We start from the raw sequence: 21,322 nt of genomic DNA on the forward strand, positions 1-21,322 counted from the left end.
CCGACGTGGAAAACAAAATATATCGTGGGAAAAAACATCTACGTTATTACCGAAGCGCCTACGAGGATCTGTACATGATAAGTACATTACAATCGTTTGACGCGCTCGGACCTTGTCATGACTCATAGAAATCCATATCAAGATGTCAAAATCTTCATCTTTCCATCCTTTCACTACGTCGGAAATGGCTCCCGATAGTCCAAGCAGTGACCCTGCTAGTGCAATGTCCCCTAACCTTACTTCCGGGTCTCTTACGATGCCGGAGTCGAGGGATGGGTTCTTTGGATACCAGGAAGAAAAGAGTCAACAGCAGGTGCATTTTCACCTCTATGTTTTCGATGTTTTTGACCCAAGATGAATCATTAGATTCACGAGAAATACTGGGCACATCGACGGGGCTCAGATTCCCATTCCGACGCCAATCTCATGGCCTCTGTGCATGGCTCCGTAGCGGGGGATGCGCTTCTTGACGAGCTCAACGAGCCACCACCCACCGAGATCCCCACTTGTGAGTCCGGTCATTGATTTATTCACATTTTACTGATCTCGCCAATAGCCACTCTGTCCATCGCTTTGGCTGAGCAGGTTCATCAACGTCAGGCTCTCCAAACGTGCCTGGATCTCCGCGACAAGTACATGTTTAAATCGAGACAACGTCTCGGTGATGATCCGAGGGATCATGACGGTGTATTCCCCGGTATCGATAATACCCATGCGACAGTCTCCGGTTTTAGGCCAGATATGGATACCTCAGCCAATTCGTCTCCATCTGCGCTACCCTTCAAGCCTTGGAAGATTTACCCAAAGCCTCCACCCCCAACATGGCATCCGCACAGCAAGGAGGCCCTTAACCATAGCAAAGATGAGCTTGGCGATGGGTTTCGTTTCGAAGATTGTGAAATTCCCGGAGAACATCCGTGGTCTTTTCAACTTGATCAAAAAGGTGTCTACCAAGTCTATGAAGTTTTGGAGGGGAAAGGTGCGTTTGGCGAAATCCTTATCTTCGATTCTGATTTATGGGAACAATAGAAATGCCGAAACCTGCCTACGATATTCCCGACATCCGGGAGTACTTTATTGATTTGGATTATGTTCTGGGGGTCATATCCGATGGTCCAACGAAGAGTTTTGCTTTCCGGAGATTGAAATATCTCCAGAGCAAATTCACGATGTATAGTATGCTGAACGAATTTCAGGAGCTAGCAGATATGAAGGTTAGTGCATTTAATCCTCCTCACTCAAACTTTCTCAAAATTTTGTCGGTAGAGCGTCCCACACAGGTCATTCGCCTTCTTATTGCGGCCTTTCCTTTCTCGCTTACCTTGATCTTTAGGGATTTCTATAACCTTCGCAAAGTTGATACCCATGTCCACCACTCTAGCAGCATGAATCAAAAGCATCTCCTACGTTTCATCAAGTCAAAGATGAAGCGATCATCACAAGTACGCCTACGTTCTTTGTGCCATTATATTCGCTGACTTGTCCTCTAGGACGTCGTTATCTTCCGTGACGGCCAAGAACTCACTCTCGAACAAGTCTTCCAGTCTCTGAAGCTAACTGCTTACGATCTTTCAATCGACACTCTAGACATGCACGCCCACCAGGATTCTTTCCATCGCTTCGATAAATTCAACCTCAAATATAACCCAATTGGAGAATCACGGCTGCGCGAGATATTTTTAAAGACAGATAATTTAATCAAGGGTAGATATCTAGCCGAATTGACTCAAGGCAAGTGTCTGCATATGATTACGAGGATACACCGGTGACTAAACCATCTCCAGAGTTGATGAATGACTTGGAACAAAGCAAATACCAGGTATATTCAGCGCACTCTATCTATCTTAGACTTACTCTGACCAACGGGTAGAATGTCGAGTGGCGACTTAGTATATACGGACGCTCTTCGGATGAATGGGATAAACTCGCAAAATGGATTGTTAACAACAAGCTCTTTTCCCATAATGTTAGATGGCTCATCCAGATTCCTCGTCTATATGAGGTGTACAAGGCGAATGGTTCGCTAGACAAATTCGAGGACATCATCATTAGTGAGTAGGTCCTATCCCTAGAATGAATCAGATACCAATTTTCGTTTAGACGTATTTCGTCCTCTATTCGAAGTCACCAAGGATCCAAGAACGCACCCCGAATTACACATCTTCCTTCAGCGCGTGGTAGGATTTGATACCGTTGACGATGAATCCAAAATCGAACGCCGCATTCATCGCAAGTTCCCCCTTCCACATCTATGGAATTTCGCTCAATCACCTCCATACTCCTACTGGTTTGTCTCTAGCATTTATGGAGCCAAATCGAATCTGACACATTGGGCAGGACTTACTATATGTATGCGAATATGGCTAGTTTGAATAACTGGCGACGCTTGAGAGGCTTTAGTGCGTTGATACAACTTCTATGTCTGATCTTTCTAAACAACGGCATCTTAGGCACTTTCGTTTTTCGACCTCATTGTGGGGAGGCCGGTGATCCCGAGCATCTTGCATCTGCCTACCTTTTGGCACATTCCATCTCCCATGGTATCTTGTTGCGGAAGGTTCCAGCGCTTCAATATCTATTTTATCTCAAGCAAATCGGACTGGCAATGAGCCCTCTGTCTAATAATGCCCTCTTTCTAACTTATGAACGAAATCCTCTACCCGATTTCTTCAAGACTGGATTGAATGTCAGCTTAAGCACTGATGATCCTTTACAATTCCATTTTACCAAGGAGCCTCTCTTGGAAGAATATAGTGTGGCGACACATGCAAGTATCGATCAATTTGATAATTCAATTTTTCGCAAGTGTTGCTAATGTTTCGTTTTTCAGATTCACAAGTTACCCCAAAGTTCCTTAGCTGAGCTCGCTAGAAACTCTGTAAGACAGAGTGGTTTCGAAATGGAAATTAAACGTCACTGGATAGGTGACACTTGGTACCTTCCAGGCTCTGAAGGCAATGAAATCCAAAAGGTCGGCTACTATCCCCCCGCAGTTTTTTTTTTACGGAAATCTTGACACTCCCAATTCCAGACGAATGTGCCGAATATCAGATTGGCTTATAGACAACAGACTTTGGTTGGAGAACTGGAGTTGGTCAGTGGGAAATCGATTGTGGGGGCTTTTCCTGATTTCAGTATGGCGGGTGCGCAAGCTGTGACTGGAGGAGATAAGTCTTGATTGCATGGAGGTAAAGTATGACATAGACTTAGGTTTGTAGGTCTCGGTTGTATATATTGTAAAACGGTGAAGAGCTATCACTGCAAGATCAGGCGTAAACGATACGCTCGTTCAAGTGGTTATGACAATTGGAGGAAGTACGCCAACGTGCCTCGAAATAGAGAGAGGTGGGAATGGGTAAGCCTCGCATCATCATAAAAATTCGAGGGCAGTCATTCATAGTACACAAAATCGAATTCCAAATGCAAACAACAGGGGAGGATATATCAAACACTATTCACCGTACTATGGACCCAAAAAAAAAGATAAACTCGTGCTTCGTGAAAATTACATGAAATGCGCGCATCGTGATACTTTGTCCAAGATAGAGCCGAAAGAAAAGAAAAAAATACAAGATATATGCGATCAAAAGCACATGATATGGAGATGTTGATGCCAAAAAAAAGAAATTCCAAAAAAAAAAGATCGAAAATAATGTCCTCATGAGAAAGATCGAAAAAAGAGTGTTCCAAGATACAAAAAAAATTGGCAAAATATTTCAGAGTGGCGTTTTTACCATCCACCTGAACTATTCTACGAAAAACCGTCAACACAAAGGGCGAGACCTGAAGGTGTAAAAAAAGACTCACAGTTTTATCCTGCCTTTTCGTCTCCGAATATATAAACACCAAGATCAAGAAAACTTCGTCCTGAAGGAGGGACGATGGTTGAATGTGTAAAACTGGAGACTTGTTCTTATGAAACAAATGATTCCTATAGGGTATACTTAAACTTGCAGCTGCATGCTCAAGTTCGTCTTCTTCCTCTCTTATCGTCCCACCGAACAAATCGTCTTCCGGAACTTTCTCGGTTGACAAAGTCGAAGGCGAAGAAGAAAAACTGACGGAACGTTGATGTTTAGAACGATTTGTATCGTCAGAGCCAGAAGAATTACGGCCGGCGCTAGTGGTAGAACACCGGATGCGAGTTTTGGGAACTATGGTGTTCTTCTCGTGGTGAGAATGATGTCTTCTTTCGTGGTCCAAAATAGTCAGGGCCTAAATATGAGAGAAGAATCAGTAAAATGAAGGACAGAAAAGGACTAGTGGGAGTTGTGATAGAAAGGAATAAATGAATTGATGGGGATGCTGAAAGTATAGGGTGATGGGACCGTGGCGATGCATAACATACCTTCCAGTGTTCGTGATGGTACGTCATCTCATACTCGGTTCTATCTGACGCCCAACGCCAATAGCGAGTTATACACGACATTGAGCGCCACCAATTACCTAGGCCGACTTTGTTTAGGAAGACAGAAGGATTGCGGGCGAGAGGGACGAAAGATTGTTGCAATGGAGAGGCGATGATGGGCGGGGAGGCAATGGTCACCGACTTGGATCGCTTCCGTTTGCTATCTCTATCTTGACCCTCCGTCTTGTCATTGGTACCCTTAAGTTTCCTACTCGGTGCTTTAAGGTCCTCTTTCTTGGACACCTGACTCTGGGTACGCCGATGTTGTCCGTTTCGAGTAGGCTTTGCGTCGAGTACGAAGCCAGGAGTCTTGCGCTTAATATCGTCTATAGGTTTTCTGTGACCATGAACCATGAATAGACGCTCTCTCCAATAGATGGCGCCAACGACGGGAGAACTGCCAGGTGCAGGGTTGGCATCTTTGAGTAACGTCACAGTTCGCCCCCAGAGATTATGAGTTGTGCTGATGGAGTAGAGGATGGAGTCATCGACGGAGGAACGGATGTGAGCTGAGAGGAGATTTATTTTGTTGTCGAAGGTGGCTTGCATGGGTATAAAATAAAGAGAAGGAAGAGGAAGAAGGCGAGTTTGGCGAGTGATAAACAACCGGCGAGGCTTCCTTGTCAGCCCCCGGCCGTCGGCTGTTCAAATTCAAACACGGGCAGTCGATTCCATGCACCGACCCTCTGCTGGTTCAGGAATCGTCCAATCACCGGCGCAGCCTACCGCAATCAATGTCTAAATTGACCCTGTGTTGAACGTAGTCCGTCAGTCCAACGGTCTTTTTGCAGGTCAGAAATCGAGAGACATCGGCAGCATATCTTGTGCACTGGCAACCCTGGCAGCACTCGTACCAGCTGCATCACAAAAATAATACTCGAGTAATTATTTATATACACTCATCGGCCATTCATCTCCTTCCCTCAAACTCTCATTACGCATCGATCCGATCATCTCTCAGCCTCAAACTTGCTTAGTTCTTCAAACGTTTCATCCCTTAGACTCCTGTCTTAGCTTTTCGACTTTTACTAACGAGTCTGCACAACACACGTTCTCGATCTGTATACTTTCTGCTGGGACAGGTTTAAGTTTCCCACAAGCTTTCAACCCCGTGAACTCGGCTAGAATTCGGCCATGCGTGCTTCAGAAGCTAAGAAACCCAACCCTGTCCAGTGTCTTCGTGTAGAGGTCACGCTATGTCAACTTTGTACAGTCAGGTGGCTAATCTCTATCCCGGAGTTTTTCTTGTTTTATGCCACTGGTCTGGATCTCGATATTTGACATTAGGGTTGTCTATCTTCAGTCTGCATTGCTGTCAAAGAATGCTGCGGACACCAGACAAGACCGCAGTCTAAGTTTCCAGACGACTTCAAGTGTGGTATGTGGCGGTTCAAAAAACACTTAGGGTCGATAACGTACAATGAATTCTGCCCTGATTACGTCGCTACTCTATCATCCAAGTGAAGTTGGCGCCCAGTGTTTCTTGCTTGTCTCTTGCCCGGGTCTCCTCTGCGTCCGCTGCTCCACCTCCTATTGAAATTATAACTGTCTTCTCATGGGAATCTGTGCGCCCCAAAATCTTCCGTAAAAATCGGACCCGCTTACAGACGCCACAATTTCAAACGCGACAAAATTTTTTTATATGCGCATCAATGATTAGATCACTTTGCATAAAGCCCTAGAAATCCAGATTTTCCACTAAAAAAAATATTGGAAATTCCACTAAACCAACTAGTCGCTATTCCAAGATCCGTTGGTGCAAAATAGTCTAGTCTATATCTAGAATTTTATGTCTACTCTTACGGAAATCTGTCCACATTGGGTAGGTAGTGGATCAAACATATCGCTTCAGCGGTGTTAATCGGACCCGCGAAGATTAGAAGACAAAAAAGAACGATGACGTCCGGGATTTAGAAGATGCAGGGTTGTTCGAATCTCTTTGTCTTCCAAATGTTCGACGAAATCGCGTCCACCTTTACATTCAATAGCACTGGTTAGTCTTCGGCGTGATAATCGAAGCTCACGATCAGGCGCTGAGAAACCCACACTGTCTCTTTCATATTTCCCCTTTGAGCAACTTTTCACCGACTCCTTTTGAATGGCGGTGAACCCGTCACATTGTCTAATCAAAAATCGAAACACAGTACAGGAAAATCTGGCTAACAAAAAGGATACAGAGTTCAACTGGCATATATCATACAAAATGTTGTGACAAGGAACAAAACAAAAAAAGAAAGGAGACCTGACATGCAATACATATCCAATGCGTTTTCCAGAAATGCGGTAGGCCAGTTGACGACATCTGTGAAACGATGAAAACGAAACATTAGTAACCAGAAATTATCGATCCGAAAATCCAACCAACTCACCTAGAATGGTTTCCCATTATTGATCCTATTCTCCAAGAATTCCTTCCAATCAATCGTAGGCAACAACCATATCTCCTCCAAAAAGCAAGAATACGGTATCATAAGCACCTGCTTCAAAGGTCTACATTCCAAAGCCAAAGCAATACTCGCAATCGGTTCTCCTCTCAAATGCAACTCCCTAGGATCATAATACCCTCGTTCCTCATCCTCATCATCCCCTCTCAACCCCTCCGGATCAAAAAAATCAACAGGATATCCAAACAAAATCGCAGCTTCCTTTCTCGAAAACGCTTCCGCTCCAATCACTCCAAAATATTTGCCTATTTCTTTATTGACATTATCTTCGCGCCAACCAACGCAGATATAAACGATGTGAGATCGGAAATGCGTGAAATCGAATCTGTTGGGAACTCGAAGTGCATGGACGGTTGCGAAGAAGAGTGTTTTTTCGTGATAGATCATCCATTTTCGTGCACATTCATTGAGGTCGACCCATGTTAAACCAGCAGGAGCTCGATTGACACACCGAGGAAGTCCTTCCTTTTCGAAATATTCATTCAATTCGTCCATTTTTCGAAGAGTATCACGAGTATCGGTGAGTCGAACACATAAAGATCTATGCAGCTAAGAAGGAATGCAATTGCTTTTATTAGAGATATTTTTTTTCCAATTGGCAAAAAAATGAATACCTTCCAATCGGCTCGTTGACATTCACGAGAGCAATATCTACGATTTAAAAATCAGATTTACTTTATGAACATCTTTCGAATATGTTACACTTACGTTGCTCCCCTACACTCCACACAATACTTGAGTCGAACCTGTCTCGCAGGTTTCATACAATTCCCACAAATACGACTATCCGGATACAACTCAAGAGTCCTACGACAAATCGCATAATGCTCTTTCCGAAGATTCGGAAGATACGTTTCGGTAGGAGTTGTTAACCAAGTTTTTGGAAGGGGAGGTATTACCACAGAAGAAGAAGAAGAAGAAGGATCTTCTTCAGATTGAGATGGGTGGCTAGTGGGTTGTTGTTGTTCAGTTGAGGAATGTTCCGATGGCGATGAAGAGGATGGTTGGTCTTTGGTATACGAGGGATTGAGCGTTTGTTCTTCAGAAAGTATTGGAGTCGACATTCCTAACGGCCTTCTGGTGGATGGTACACGATGAGAGAGAACGTTCTCTCCGCGCACCGAAGCTGATGGAGAAGTTGATTGCCGGGTACTGCCGTCGGACTCGGAATGATATGAACCCAACATCTTATCGCCTTTTGTCCTAAACTTTCGTTGAACATAATCACCGCCTACCTCAAAAACGCATAGATTATCACAAAAGCTGTTAAACCCACAGTAAATAAACAGCCAAGAACGGCTCGAAGGGCCTTAAAGTGGCTACTGGTGTGCTCCCAGCTCCGACTCGATCGATTTTATGGACGAGCCCCACGCCCAGACCTGCATTCTTTGATGAAATGCAATGGATATTACGTGCCAGCAACGTGCCAGAGATAGTCTGAATCGAAACCTGGTTTTAGTTCCTCGGGTTCACGGGAGCAGTCAAAACTGCCAATATCGCCTAATCGTTATGTTTGTCTGTCAACTATGTATGATATATGATAGCTGTCGGGTTAAATGAGGTCTTATAACAACTCAATGACTAGACATATATCCTTCACCTGCCCGTCACAAAATGCTAGAGACGGTTTGATTTGTATGGAAACGAATATTCGATTCAAATGTGCCAACTTGTAATGGATCCTCTAGCCGTGTAGCCTTTTATCCACGACCAGAACCTCAATCAGCTTAAATGCCACATCACCAACTCGAAGAAAACAACAAGGCGACCTTGAATTAAATAACGGTCTTTTTAAAAAATAAACAAAACCACCAACTACAAACATTCCAAACCACAAGCAACAAATCATCATACTTAGGGTTCATTCCAGATGTAAAAAAGAGAGGAAAAGAGAGAGAGAGAGAAAGAATATAACAACATCAGATACATATGGAGTAATAGAAAACGAATTTTGATAATAGTACAACGCAAATCACAGGACGAATTGGGTAGGTGCAACAGAGGGTGGGGGAGATATACAAAAAAGGGAGTGGTGGAGGGTAGTGGGGGAGGAGGTGGTCATGATCAAAAAGTGCTTGCCCAACCTTCAAGGTCGACATCCGCCTTTTTCGAATGATCAATCCATTCATGTTTCTACAAAAATAAGAGAAAAAAACCGTTATTCCCCATCCGACGCGAAGAAAGTCGACTCTACTACTCACCAATAAATCCTTCGGTGTCCATCTCTCATCAGGGTCTTTGAGCAAACAATACTCCACAAATGCATCCGCCATCCTAGGAAATTTACCCTCCCCACCAGGACCGTTATTCAATCTCGGTGCAGGCTCATTCACGATATGTTGCAATAATTCCAAAATACTCATCGTCATCCCTCCACCTTGTAAACTAACACCCTTACTCTTCCTCTTATCCTTTGCCTTCTTCTCCTTCTTCTTCTCTCGGCGACGCGTCTCAAAGGATGACGCGCCATTAGAGCTTGCATTGGTATTCGAGTTTCCGTTAAGACCAAGTAAACCTGGATTAGGTCGAGCAGGTGAAAGAGTGTAGTCCAGATCGGAAAGGTCTGAATCACCAGAGTCGGAATCAGCAAATGGAAAATGACCCAAGGCGAGTTCGATGAGCGAAATGCCCAGTGACCAAACATCAGATTTGACGGTATATTGAGCGCCTTGTATCCGTTCCGGCTATTGTGCCAATGACAAGTGAGATAAAGAATTGAACACAGGGAGAAAGATGTACGTACACTCATGTAGGTTGACGTGCCAACAAATGTATCAGCAATAGAATTGATAAGCTCTCCGGAAACACCAAAGTCGCATATTTTGATCTCTCCCTGCGAGTTACAGAGTATATTTGATGGCTTGATGTCTTGACAGATCGAGTCAGTGCTCAACGAAACAGCGCATCACGTGTAGCGACACTGACCTCGATGAATGATGCGGTGGACATCATACAGGTATGTCAAACCTTCTAGCACAGCGATAGCGACCTTGCCGACTACGTCAATATCTATAGGTCCGATCTTTTTGTAAATCCCGTCGAGGGAGCCCTTGTCCATGAATTCCATACAGATACATATATTAGGATCGGCGAGGAAAGCTCCATAGAAGGAGACGATATACTGCGACTTGCAGCCGTGCATAATTTGGAGCTCTCGAAGAATCTGTTTCCTGACGGATTGTTTGGCGTCTATGAGGACGATCTACGGGCTCCTTTATTACATTGATTCCCCTGAACGGATGAGAACGGTGCGTACCTTTTTGGCCATTACGGTGCCTGTAGGAACGTGTTGAGCCTTTTTGACACTGCCTCCATTGCCCTGGCCAAGCTCCTGTAAGTCTTGGATATCCTCTGCCTTGAGGTCAAGTTTGACCTCTGCGTTCATATCGAGATTTGCGAGGGCATTGGAGAGATGGGCATGATAGGTTGTTCTGCGCCCTGATACAAAGGATCCTGTGCTCGGAGCTGAGTTTACTCCGGCGGGGTTGACGACGGTCAGCATGCTTTCTTCTGCGGCGGCAGTGGACTCGACATTGATGTTTGAGGGAGGCAGTTTCGGCTTGAGAGTCATGGGTGGGGGGCGTTTCTTGCCCACAGAAGGCTTGGCTGCGAGCAAAGGGGCATGTTCTGCTGATGCTGAGCTGGTTGAGGACCGCGTCGAGGCCGGGGTCTGTGTGCGAGGCTGGACAGAGGGCAGTGTGCTGGAGGGGTGGGTTGCCGTGGGTGTCTTGCGGATGACGAGGGGCTGAATTTCGGTGAGGTTGAGGGGCGGGATGGGCGGCGGGGGCGGGAGGGGCGCGGTGGGGGGCTCTGTGACCTGGAGCTGCAGCCCGCGGAAGTTGCGTTTCTTGCGCAGCGGGGCGGCCATTATGGCGGTGAACAAGAACTATATACCACGTGATATTACAGATTACGACACATATCTCTCCGTCCCAGCCTCCCACTCTGCCCGCGGCTTATACCCCGCCTTCAATTCCACCCGCGTCTTCACAGAGCTGTGGAACACTGGTTCTTTGTTCACTATTCGCCGTCCCCGCCCGAGATGCCATCTGGTGTGTCCTCGTGAGCATCACAACCTTCCATATCGGGTCACCATACCTGAATGTCGTCTTCCACGACCCGTCATGCTCTTGATACCTAAACTTCATCGGAATAATCTCCAACAACCACCAAATACGGTCAAGCACGAGTGAATCGTGTTCCTTCGCAAGAGCATCGACTCTGTCCACCTCCTTGATCTTCTCACCGTCAAACTCAATCTTCAGCTGTTTCAGTGCCTCGTTGTCGAATTTAATCCCACATCCTGACTTGATGACCTCTCGAATCATCCATCGTAAACTAATGTAATTCAACGAATTCAGCGTTCCGTTGAGTTCCTTTCCCCCACCGACATCTGTAACGACATATATCATTCCATGGCAACGACGAGTGAGAGAGTCCTACTCACCCGAATGATAGCCTGCGAACCAAACTTCCAAAACATCAGATGCCTCTCCGAACTCTATTGGCTGATCTTTCTTGTTCTTTGACCTTGGGAAACACCATAGACTTGTCTTGTGCTCGGTACTGGAAGACGAATTCTCGCCGAGAGTTGAAGCACCTTTCAAGATTGCGGCTTTAGGTGTTGGTCGGTGGTACAAATTTGGCAAGTACTTTGCTCGACGCTTGGAAGAGCTCTTCTTCAGTGCCTCCGAGTGGATGACTCGACTCGTTCGATAACGCACCTCGTCTAGTGATACAGCATGTCTAAACGTCTTGATCGAATGATTCGAAGAGACAAATGGCAAGGTACGACCCCTAAAAATACCAACACTAGCGACCGTATCCCTTCATCAACATCATTAGCTTTCATGTTGCAAAGGGAAAAAAACGTTGGCATCTCACCAAACACCCACGAATTCAATATCCACCTCCTGACAATACGTCTTCTTGTATCCTCTACAAAGCTCAAGTCCGTCCTTATCCTCTCGTTCATATAATTTATACGCAAAGGGCACTTGCGCATCATTGTCTTTCGATAGTAATCCCACCTTGTACAAAAATCCAGCTAGCGCCCTCGCTGTATACGCGCCTCTCGAGAACCCGAACAAACAGATCTTGTCTCCAGCTTCATAATTACTCATGATAAACCTATACCCGTCCATCACATGTTCATCTAGATACCAAGCAAAGGCTTCATCCAATATCTTTGCTGCCCATGTGAAAACCGGGGAGACGACTCCGGGATTAAAGTAAGTTCCGACACCGGGTTGATAATAACATAATTGTTCTCTGTTATTGTTTTTCTTGAGAAAAGAGAAGAAGAGAGGAATGTTGGTGTTCTGAGAAAGAGTGGCTTTATGTTAATGAACAGCGTATTATCATCATGAATACTTAGAGGAAAACATACATCACCATCATATTCTGCTGCTGTCCCATCAAAACACAACACCAATGTCTTATTACTCTTCACAACTCGATCTTCTTCCATATCGATAAACAAGGTTAAGCGTTTGTTTGGGAGAGATGAATCGAAGGGGACCCGGTATGTAACAACGGAAATCTGAGATGAAAGGGGGGGAAAAAGGGTTCGAAAATATCGATCTTCTTCTTTCACTTCAACATACCCCAGCTATTTATCGCTTGCTCAGTCGTTGTGACAAGGGTTGTCGTCCCTTCAAAGACGCCACTACACTATTCAGGTCAAGGTCTTCTTTTTTATCATCTGTCGATCTATATCATCTATTTTTGCATGACGGTTGTGGTTTAACTAAATAGAGTAAACTCATGTTATGTATTTTTTCTCATGAATAATGCAGGAAGCTTTGAAATCTTTCAGCGACGTGTCATTGTACTGTCATTGTCAGAAGTAACTTACATCGGTGTGTGTGTGATGCTTTAATTTTGCGTTCCCTAGGCGACTTTTTTGTGGAGCGTTTTTTGTGGTGCTTAGAGCAAATCATGGGAAGGGTATTATGCCGATACACGGACTGGCCAACGAAAGATGTAAAATGCATATAAGCTTCTTCATGCTCTTGAACAGAATACTTAAAATTGGTGCACAGGAAAGAATCAGGATGACCAGGCCGCTAAAATCTAAAATCAAGTCTCAGGAAACAAGCCCACTAGTTTCTCACGGGTCGCTTAAGGCTTCCGCTGCGCCAGCGATGTTGAAGCCTCAGAGATTATTGCAGTATCCTTCTCATCCAGATCCAACTGACTTGAATCAAGGTATTTTCTCTAAATGCTCTAAATTTAAAAAGCTAAATTGTATTTATCTAGTATTTTGACGTATGCGCTACTCCCTTGGGTGCGCGAGGCTCGTCACCACGCCTCTGCGCCGTTCTCTTTCCTCGCTGCGTTCAGCACATCCTTTCCCCTCAATCTGCAACTTCACTCGGACCTATTCGCAGCTGCCTTGTCATGCATCCTCAAGCAAGTCAGACTCTCTTGATACTCTCTTCAACTATTCATCGGGACGCTGGCTGTAAGTCTTATAACATGTTATTTTCTGACGTATATGTCTGATCCATAATTTCGCATATCCAGCGTCAACAACGATCTTCGCCTCGCAGAGCGCAGACGCGAGTTCGACATTGACGAGCTTTGTCGACTCGCGGCGCAGTCTGTTGGTCGAACTTCGCAAGACATCCACACATTTGTAAAGCTCGCCGAAGGTGGCTTTAACCGGATTTTTCTTATCACCATGCATGACGGCTTCGAGATGGTAGCCCGTATCCCGTATCCCGCCACAGTCCCCAAGTTCTACGCTATAGCCAGTGAAGTGGCCACGATGCATTTCCTCCGTACTTCTGGACTGCCTGTTCCTGAGGTTTACGATTACTCTCCTTCGTCGGACAACGCTGCGAAGACGGAGTATATATTTATGGAGTTTGTCAGAGGCATGAAGCTCAGCGATGTTTGGCTGGAGCCGCAGGGACCGGATATCGTTTCGGTCTTGCGCCAACTTGTTCAGCTCGAATCTCAAATGATGTCGATTCCTTTTCCGGCTGGTGGAAGCCTCTACTATACCAGTGATTTGAAGAAGGTGGCAGGGAGGACGGGCATACCGCTTAACGATGAGCGCTTCTGTGTTGGTCCAGATGCCAGACTGCATATGTGGTACGGAAGGAGGTCACAGCTCGACGTAGACAGGGGACCATGTACGCCACTCTCTGCCTTCCCTTTTATCGAACTTTTGGGTACTAGTCGAGACTATAGACGAAAATGCCCAGTCAGCGCAAATTGCAGCAGCTCGCAAGGAAGTGGCGTATTTGAAAAAGTTCGGTCGACCGCTACTACCGTTCCGGCGTGAAAGAAGGGAGTCTTTCGGATACAAGGAGCAGTCTCCTTCGGACCACATCAAGAACCTCGAACGCTACCTTCTCATCGCATCCTCACTCGTTCCTAAGAACTCAGCCTTCCATCGTTTCTGTATCCGACATCCCGATCTCCAACCGAGCAACATCATCGTGTCAAGGTCTTCAGACTCTAACCAGTTGAAAATCGAGGGTCTGCTCGACTGGCAACACGCATCGATCCTACCCATGTTTCTCCTCGCTGGTATACCAGGTCGTTTGCAGAACTATGATGACCCGGTGTCGCAGGTTCTCATCCCACCCTCACTGCCGACGAACATGGACGAGCTGGACCAATCCGAACAGAACCACGCGATGGAACTCTACCACTACCGTCTTATCCACTTCCACTACGTCAAGAACACGGAGCGGTACAACAAACTTCATCACGATGTGTTGTCAGATCCTGTGTCCATGTTTAACTACCGCCTTTTCGACCAAGCCGGTACTCCATGGGAAGGTGAGACCCACGCGTTGAAGACTACGCTGATAGAAGCAACGGAGACATGGAAGAGACTTACGGGGGATGGTGTGCCGTGTCCAATCGCATTCGAACCTGAGGACCTACGCCAGACGAAGGAGCTGAGCGCGAAACTGCAAGTAGCGGATGAGAATTTTGAGGGGTGCGGAGGCATGATTGGCTTTGGGACGGAGACTTGGGTGTCCAATGAACACTACAGGAAGGCCATGGCCCTCGCGAAGCTGCTTAAAGTGACGGTGTTGAACGGGATCCCGGAGGAGGAAATTCGGGCTAAGGTTGAGGCGAACTGGTTCTTGGATGATATGGACGAAGAGGATTACATGTAGGTAATGAATCGATCGAAAATTTCCAGTGTTGTTTTATTTGAAATAGGGTGTACTATGTAGAAGGGTGAAGATCGGAACGAGGAACGAACACGGTCTGATTTTTAAATCAGAGAGCAGTCCGTGTGAGAAATTTGATCACATCACGGCCTTTGTCTCTATGAATTCCCTATCACTGCTAACGGCGCGGTTCGACACCGTCCTGCACTACCGTATTTCTAAGTTCGGTTTTCACCCACAGGAACCCTACTGGAGGCCTGGACAAGTGACACTGGTGGTCGAAATTCACGCTTTTTGGGTGACCAGACAGCGTTCTCACTTGGATATCACCTAGGAATCTCGGTCCCCACGGTTACTATTGGTTATCTAGCGACTATCAGGCTCACGACGAAATTTTCAAATCACCTTGGGTATGAATAACGCAGATGCCATCTTATAGTACCCAAAGCGGGAATTTGACTATGCTTGGATGATATGCTTCAAATTCTAGGCGAACGTCTCTTCCCATGATGTCTAAATCTGGGCTTGACTGATTGGAGAGGAAACATCGGACAGCTGTGAGAAGGAGACGAATGTCAGAGGCAACCACGAGCCCTCTGAGAAATGCCACAAATCTTCATTGGCTAGTAGCATTTATCAAGGTAAGGCGAACTCTAACTCTAATAACTACTTTCGGTCAACGTGTACGCGTTGATGGTCTCCCCGGTTGTTGGTGATCATCGGTCAAAGCTCCAGGCTCAACCACTGCAGCAACTCTGGACCAGGGCACGTCGTCGCTCTAAGGCTATTACAACTACTACTGAAGGCGCTAGCTACATCTGCATTGTTGCGCTGTTCATGAGAACAACGGGCCTTTTACGCCGGTTTGTCATTCTCATCTGTAAGTTGTGTGATATGTACTGATATTGATTCCGAGGTGCCGCGGGTGGGTTTCTACATGCCTCCAATAGTTAAAGACCGCATAAACGCGATAATGTGTATTCAACTTTCTCTTGGTACTCTTGCAACAATTCCAATCTCGTCTATTTGGTGCGGATAAGTATACAGCATACGTTTGTAAAAACTATAACGTATCATCGGCACCCGCGAAGCATCAACCACATGATTGTTTTCCTGAAATACTCTTCTGTCGCGTTTGAAAACGCTTTGCGTCTGATATACTGATATAAACGTGGTGGAATTGACTCACACGCAAGCTTCCCTAGTCCTCCCCTTCTCCTCTCCGTGTTCGAGTGGCTATCCGAGTCTCTTGTTTCAACCTTGTTTCGAACTCCAGCAGGTTGAATGGCGTCGATCCTGGTCCAAGGAATAACCGTATACCTCAGTTCGGTGGTTGTGTGGAAATTGATCAGGAATTATGTCGTCAAGTCGCCTCTGGATATTGTACCTGGACCACCTCCAGCTTCTTTGATCACTGGTGAGTTCAATAAAATATCGGTGATTTGGGCCTTGATCTTCACGGCTCGCTTTAGGTCATGTCAAAGATTTATTTCACGCCGACGCTTGGAAGTATCATGACGAGATCCTGAGAAAATGTGTGTTTTATGCTTTTTTCTCTTTGGGTTTGTTCAATCTCAGAGTCTCTGCAGATGGAAGCGTCATGATGGTCAAGGGACTACTGGGAGTACGTCGTCACATTCGAAGGCACGATAATTCATCCTCAATAAATCTTAAAGGAACGTCAATTGATCATTTTCGACCCCCAAGCCCTCCATCACATTCTCGTCAAAGATCAATATATATATGAAGAATCCGAGTCCTTCACCTTGTATGTAATGAAAATACTTCTCCAACTTGGTGTCAATCAACTTGACTGAATTCTTGCAAGATCGAGTAAGCTTCTTTTTGGTGAAGGCTTGTTGTCGACTTTGGGCGAACAACATAGGAAGCAACGCAAGATGTTGAATCCTGTTTTCTCAATTGCTCATATGCGCGAGATGAGTACGTCCGAATCACTCAAAACTTAGTCTCTCCATTCTTATCTGCACTTTTTCTCTTCCTGCCAGCGCCGATATTCTACGATGTAACAAGCCGAGTACGTGATACACAATCCCTTCATTAGAACGATTCCTAAATGATCATTTTTTGTGGTAGTTGCGCAAAGCGATCTATAACCAAGTCAAAACGTCACCCAAGGAAATTGACGTCCTTCACTGGATGACACGTACCGCACTCGAACTCATCGGTCAAAGTGGCATGGGATACTCTTTCGATTCCCTCGAAAGTTCCCAAAAAGCGGACTTGCACCCATACAGCCGGTCTGTCAAACGTTTAGGGTAAGCACCAGTCTTATCATCTATGCGGAAAAATTTTATTGATTGTTTTTTTGTTTGCGATATTCTTTTACTTTCAGTGGGTTTCTTGCAGGTCCTCTAGCAGCCGTACTTGCCTCCTACGCCATTCCGATTGTTCATAAATTCAATTTTCCGCGTTTCAAACGATGGGTCGTTGATCATTGGCCTTCGAAATGGGTACAAGATATTAAAGATATCACGGATGTGATGCATGAAACTGCTCTGGATATCTATAAGACGAAGCGACAGGCCATGGAAGAGGGTCATGGCGATGACGGGAAGAAGGATATTATCAGCATCTTGAGTGAGATTATTTTTTTTTTTGCCGCGCACTGTTGGACTGACGAAGAAATATGATAGTGAGAGCGAATGAAAGTGCGACAGAAGAGGATAGATTGACGGATGAAGAATTATTTGGTCAAGTAGCGTACGTCACCTATCACAAGGCACCCGAATCAAACTCCTTAACCTCGTTTGAGTAGTACTTTGACATTTGCGGCGATGGACACAACTTCCTCAGCACTTTCCCGAATTCTATTATTACTCGCTGATCATCAGGACGTACAGGATAAACTACGCGCAGAACTTATTGAAGCCAAAAAGAACAACGGTGATCAAGAATTAGGATATGATAAACTTGTTAGTCTTCCTTATCTTGATGCCGTTTGTCGTGAAACACTCCGAGTGTAAGTTTTTTTTTTTTTTTCATGCCAATTTTGTGTTTCTCAACATAACTAGATTCCCACCGTTGGCGAATGCAATCCGAATGTAAGACTTATTAGCCTTCAATTCTGAATGATTATCAAAAAAACTCATAAAATGAAAAACAGCGCTCGAAAAGACATGATCCTACCCCTCTCCAAACCCCTCCAAACCACCACCAAACAACAAGTCACCGACCTCTTCATCCCAAACGGTACAACCATCCACGTCTCCATCATCGGCGCAAATCGAAATCCAGATATGTGGGGAACCGACGCAAAAGAATGGAAACCGGAGAGATGGTTGAATCCGTTACCGGATAAAGTGGCGGAAGCGCATATGCCTGGGATTTACTCGCATTTGTGGGTCTATGTCTCTTTTTTTGATTTTTTTTTTTTTGACCTTTGACCTCTTTTTGGTGGGATGTTAGGATGACTTTTCTTGGTGGAAGTCGTGCTTGCATGTACGTTTTTTCCTCTCCTATTTTGCACAAGTTTCACTCACTAAAACATGATACATAAAAAGTGGATTCAAATTCTCTCAACTCGAAATGAGTACGTCCATCAAACTCCGTCTAGCTAAGACAACTATCTGACAAAAAAATTTTACTTTTTGAAAAAAAGAGGTCGTACTCTCCATCCTCCTCACCTCCTTCAAATTCTCAAGAACCCACCAAACCATCAAATGGAAGATGTCTGGAATCTCTACTCCCATCGTTGAAGGCGACGACTATTCCAATTCGACTATGCCTCTCAAAGTTACTTTGTTGGAAATGATATAGTAGTCTGAGTGAGCGTTCTTTCGGACTTGTACTATGTACTAATTACACTTGTGCGATATATATATATATATATATATTTTGGTTGAGATATTTGATGACGTTTAGTGCCCTGTTAAGATTGGTGGGAATATCAGAATCGTGATACTTACTTCACTTAGATCTATACATCGATTGAACACTCAATCAACACAGTAATACACATATCCCTCCAAAAAAAAATAAATACATCATCATCGTTAAAAGAGAGGGATGAGTAAGAATGAAAAGATCAAAAAATATGCGTGCGAGTAAACAAGTTAGTATTTTTCAATCAAACCAAAAAAACAAGGGGGTTAAAAGATTCGAGCAGTGGAAATTAATGCTATATATAAAAGGATTCATGTTGGTTTATAATAAACCGTAGTCATGAACTAAAACAAAAACCATCATCAACAATCCCATCCCATCACAAAAATAAATCAATATGAAAAAAAAAACTCACTTTCTTCCGATACCTCGTCGTAGTAGCCACAGCCACAACCCCATTCTTAATCGCACTCGTACACAAATGTTGCAACACGACATGACTCGGCACAGGTAACACACTCGCATCATCCGTCAACGCCGGCATATTCTCCATATCCAATGTTATAGCCCTAGATCCACTCACAGGTCCTCGTAATTCATTTGTGAGTGGTGATGGACCTGGACGTATTGGTATTGATGTTGATGTTGATGTTGGGATTGGGGTTGAGAGTGTTTGTGTTGGGATTTTAGGTGTTTGAGTAGGTTCTGGTGTGGGACATACTTCGGGGGTGGTATTGTTAGTCGAAGATTCTTCTTCTCCTCCTCCTTCCCTCACAGGTGAATGTTCAGGTTTCTCATCCAACCCAACACCAGACCCATCTTCACTCGGCGGTGGCGCCGGTGGAAGATTTGGATACCCCGAATCCCTCTTCACCGACTCTTTCTCTCTCTCCCTCTCCCTTTTCTGTCTATCCTCAATCCCACGTCTATCTCGTTCTCTTTGTTGTTCCTTTTCTCTATTCTCACGACCTTCTCTACGACGATGTTGTCGAGGTTCACGTCTTCCACTTCTATCACGTTCACGGCCATTAGATCCCCCTTGACCTGATCCTATACCACCTGGAAGATGAGTGCTTTGTCGAGCTGGAGAACCCGTGTTGGAATTTCCACTGGAATGTTGTGATGGTATAGTCATTCTAGTGTTCATAATCAATTTATCCAAATGTCGTGGCATTCCAGGTGCAGGGGGGACGCTTGGTGCAGGTACAAAACCAGAAACATGGACACTTCGTGCAGCGGCATCGTATTGACCAGCAGAGGCTGTGAGATAAGCTTCTTCCTCTCGAGCAGCTTCGATGAGTTCTGGTGGAAGTTCACTTGTCCAACGAGCTTGGATGACTTGGGTGACGAGGTCTTGTTGAGGTCTGTAATCATCGTCGACGGATGAACCGACAGACCAGAAGGATTGACCGGGGACATGTTGTTGTTGGCGGGATGGTGGGGGTTGTTGAGCGGGGGGAGGTAAAGGAGAAGATTGAGATGGAGGAGTGCCTCCGGGTTGGACGTTGACATAGTTGGCAAGAGAACCTTGGTCGTCGACGGCGGTAGACATTTCATCGGATACGCGCCATTGGTCATCAACAAGGAAACGAACATGGTGGGTGCCTGGAAGGAGATACACTGTCGCCACCCAGGTATTCGAATTTGGATGTCTGTGAGTTACGAGTCAATAAAAGTTTATTGATAGTAGATGGAAGTATACGGACTCTCGTTCCATGGGTTGACGACCATTCCAGTCGTCATCGCCTGCGCGTGCGAGTATAACGACTTTTCCACCGCCTCGCCAAGTGAATTTGACGGGAATGAAATCGGCCAACGCAGGGTCATCTACAGGTGCGGGTTGAGCAAGCCCATTCTCCTCTTCGTCGTCGTCATCTCCCCTCGAATCTGGATCTACACAGAGACCAATGGGGATGGTCGAGTGGACAATTTCTTTAACAAAGGGAGTGGGGGACGAGGGGGTGAGAGCAAGTGGTTGGTGACGGCGGTGGAGGTGTTGTTCGGAAGCAGGGTCGGGGTAGATGCTCTGCATGGGCTGAGGTCCCCCTCGGGAACGGTGAGCACGGGCGGCGCCATGGGAAGAGGTGGAAAGGATGCGCTGGTTAGGCGGGAAGGGGAGGTGAGTGGCGGGGATGATGAGGTCAGTAGACGAAAAGTTATTGTGTGGTCGTTGTACGGGTGGCGCGTCGGGGGCGGCGCGGGGGATGTTGATGGCCTCGGTTTTGGGCGGCGTGCGTGGTCGGCCTCGTGAAAAGGAGCGGTTAAAGTCGGGCAACTCGAGCGAACGGCGGCGCGGCCCGACAGAAGCCTCTTTCTCGCCGGGTGACCTGGGCCGGGGCTCCGTGGGCCTGCCTGTGCGCGGCGGCGCGGTCGACGATGCACTGTTCCCCATCGCAAATCGTAACAACGCAGGCGACCATCGATAACCGACTACATTATCTAAGCATGACGTCACCCTTCATTTAATGCCGTCGAGTAAACCTCCT

General features: G+C 45.7%; 8 protein-coding genes across 8 annotated transcripts; 3 read left to right on the top strand and 5 right to left on the bottom strand.

Annotated features, from left to right (window-relative positions):
- Positions 1-94: 94 nt before the first annotated feature.
- AGABI2DRAFT_186679 (hypothetical protein) lies at positions 95-3,376 on the top strand (the record flags this gene model as incomplete). The annotated part of the gene is made up of 13 exons (XM_006462762.1): positions 95-313; positions 367-508; positions 557-979; positions 1,030-1,442; positions 1,491-1,731; positions 1,785-1,819; positions 1,871-2,051; positions 2,101-2,287; positions 2,338-2,399; positions 2,451-2,767; positions 2,831-2,971; positions 3,032-3,094; positions 3,266-3,376. The coding sequence occupies exons 1-13, from the start codon at positions 143-145 to the stop codon at positions 3,374-3,376; spliced, it is 2,487 nt and encodes an 828-aa protein (XP_006462825.1). The 5' UTR covers positions 95-142.
- Positions 3,377-3,730: 354 nt separating this feature from the next.
- Positions 3,731-4,957, bottom strand: AGABI2DRAFT_119664 (hypothetical protein; the record flags this gene model as incomplete). The annotated part of the gene is made up of 3 exons (XM_006462763.1): positions 3,731-3,751; positions 3,808-4,215; positions 4,349-4,957. 3 exons carry the CDS (start codon positions 4,955-4,957, stop codon positions 3,731-3,733), a joined length of 1,038 nt encoding a protein of 345 aa, XP_006462826.1.
- A 1,820-nt stretch (positions 4,958-6,777) lies between these two features.
- Positions 6,778-7,916, bottom strand: AGABI2DRAFT_119665 (hypothetical protein; the record flags this gene model as incomplete). The annotated part of the gene is made up of 3 exons (XM_006462764.1): positions 6,778-7,401; positions 7,467-7,503; positions 7,561-7,916. 3 exons carry the CDS (start codon positions 7,914-7,916, stop codon positions 6,778-6,780), a joined length of 1,017 nt encoding a protein of 338 aa, XP_006462827.1.
- Positions 7,917-8,656: 740 nt separating this feature from the next.
- Positions 8,657-10,485, bottom strand: AGABI2DRAFT_186680 (hypothetical protein). The gene is made up of 5 exons (XM_006462765.1): positions 10,109-10,485; positions 9,778-10,054; positions 9,596-9,720; positions 9,054-9,536; positions 8,657-8,985 (listed from the first exon to the last, which is right to left on the bottom strand). Exons 1-5 carry the CDS (start codon positions 10,421-10,423, stop codon positions 8,917-8,919), a joined length of 1,269 nt encoding a protein of 422 aa, XP_006462828.1. The 5' UTR covers positions 10,424-10,485; the 3' UTR covers positions 8,657-8,916.
- A 238-nt stretch (positions 10,486-10,723) lies between these two features.
- Positions 10,724-12,322, bottom strand: AGABI2DRAFT_207467 (hypothetical protein; the record flags this gene model as incomplete). The annotated part of the gene is made up of 6 exons (XM_006462766.1): positions 10,724-10,901; positions 10,951-11,245; positions 11,300-11,516; positions 11,577-11,679; positions 11,737-12,173; positions 12,242-12,322. 6 exons carry the CDS (start codon positions 12,320-12,322, stop codon positions 10,763-10,765), a joined length of 1,272 nt encoding a protein of 423 aa, XP_006462829.1. The 3' UTR covers positions 10,724-10,762.
- Positions 12,323-13,555: 1,233 nt separating this feature from the next.
- AGABI2DRAFT_186682 (hypothetical protein) lies at positions 13,556-14,996 on the top strand (the record flags this gene model as incomplete). Its single annotated transcript, XM_006462767.1, has 2 exons — positions 13,556-13,994; positions 14,053-14,996. 2 exons carry the CDS (start codon positions 13,556-13,558, stop codon positions 14,994-14,996), a joined length of 1,383 nt encoding a protein of 460 aa, XP_006462830.1.
- Positions 14,997-16,197: 1,201 nt separating this feature from the next.
- On the top strand, positions 16,198-18,770 carry AGABI2DRAFT_186683 (hypothetical protein; the record flags this gene model as incomplete). Its single annotated transcript, XM_006462768.1, has 15 exons — positions 16,198-16,410; positions 16,466-16,528; positions 16,583-16,617; positions 16,670-16,761; positions 16,822-16,934; positions 17,000-17,028; positions 17,088-17,269; positions 17,347-17,591; positions 17,648-17,714; positions 17,770-17,973; positions 18,026-18,055; positions 18,118-18,351; positions 18,420-18,452; positions 18,515-18,543; positions 18,613-18,770. The coding sequence occupies exons 1-15, from the start codon at positions 16,278-16,280 to the stop codon at positions 18,768-18,770; spliced, it is 1,647 nt and encodes a 548-aa protein (XP_006462831.1). The 5' UTR covers positions 16,198-16,277.
- Positions 18,771-19,048: 278 nt separating this feature from the next.
- AGABI2DRAFT_186685 (hypothetical protein) lies at positions 19,049-21,228 on the bottom strand (the record flags this gene model as incomplete). The annotated part of the gene is made up of 3 exons (XM_006462769.1): positions 19,049-19,180; positions 19,252-20,488; positions 20,543-21,228. The coding sequence occupies 3 exons, from the start codon at positions 21,226-21,228 to the stop codon at positions 19,148-19,150; spliced, it is 1,956 nt and encodes a 651-aa protein (XP_006462832.1). The 3' UTR covers positions 19,049-19,147.
- Positions 21,229-21,322: the final 94 nt, after the last annotated feature.

This window comes from Agaricus bisporus (assembly GCF_000300575.1).
Source record: "Agaricus bisporus var. bisporus H97 unplaced genomic scaffold AGABI2scaffold_7, whole genome shotgun sequence".
In the NCBI taxonomy this organism is placed as follows: domain Eukaryota; kingdom Fungi; phylum Basidiomycota; class Agaricomycetes; order Agaricales; family Agaricaceae; genus Agaricus; species Agaricus bisporus.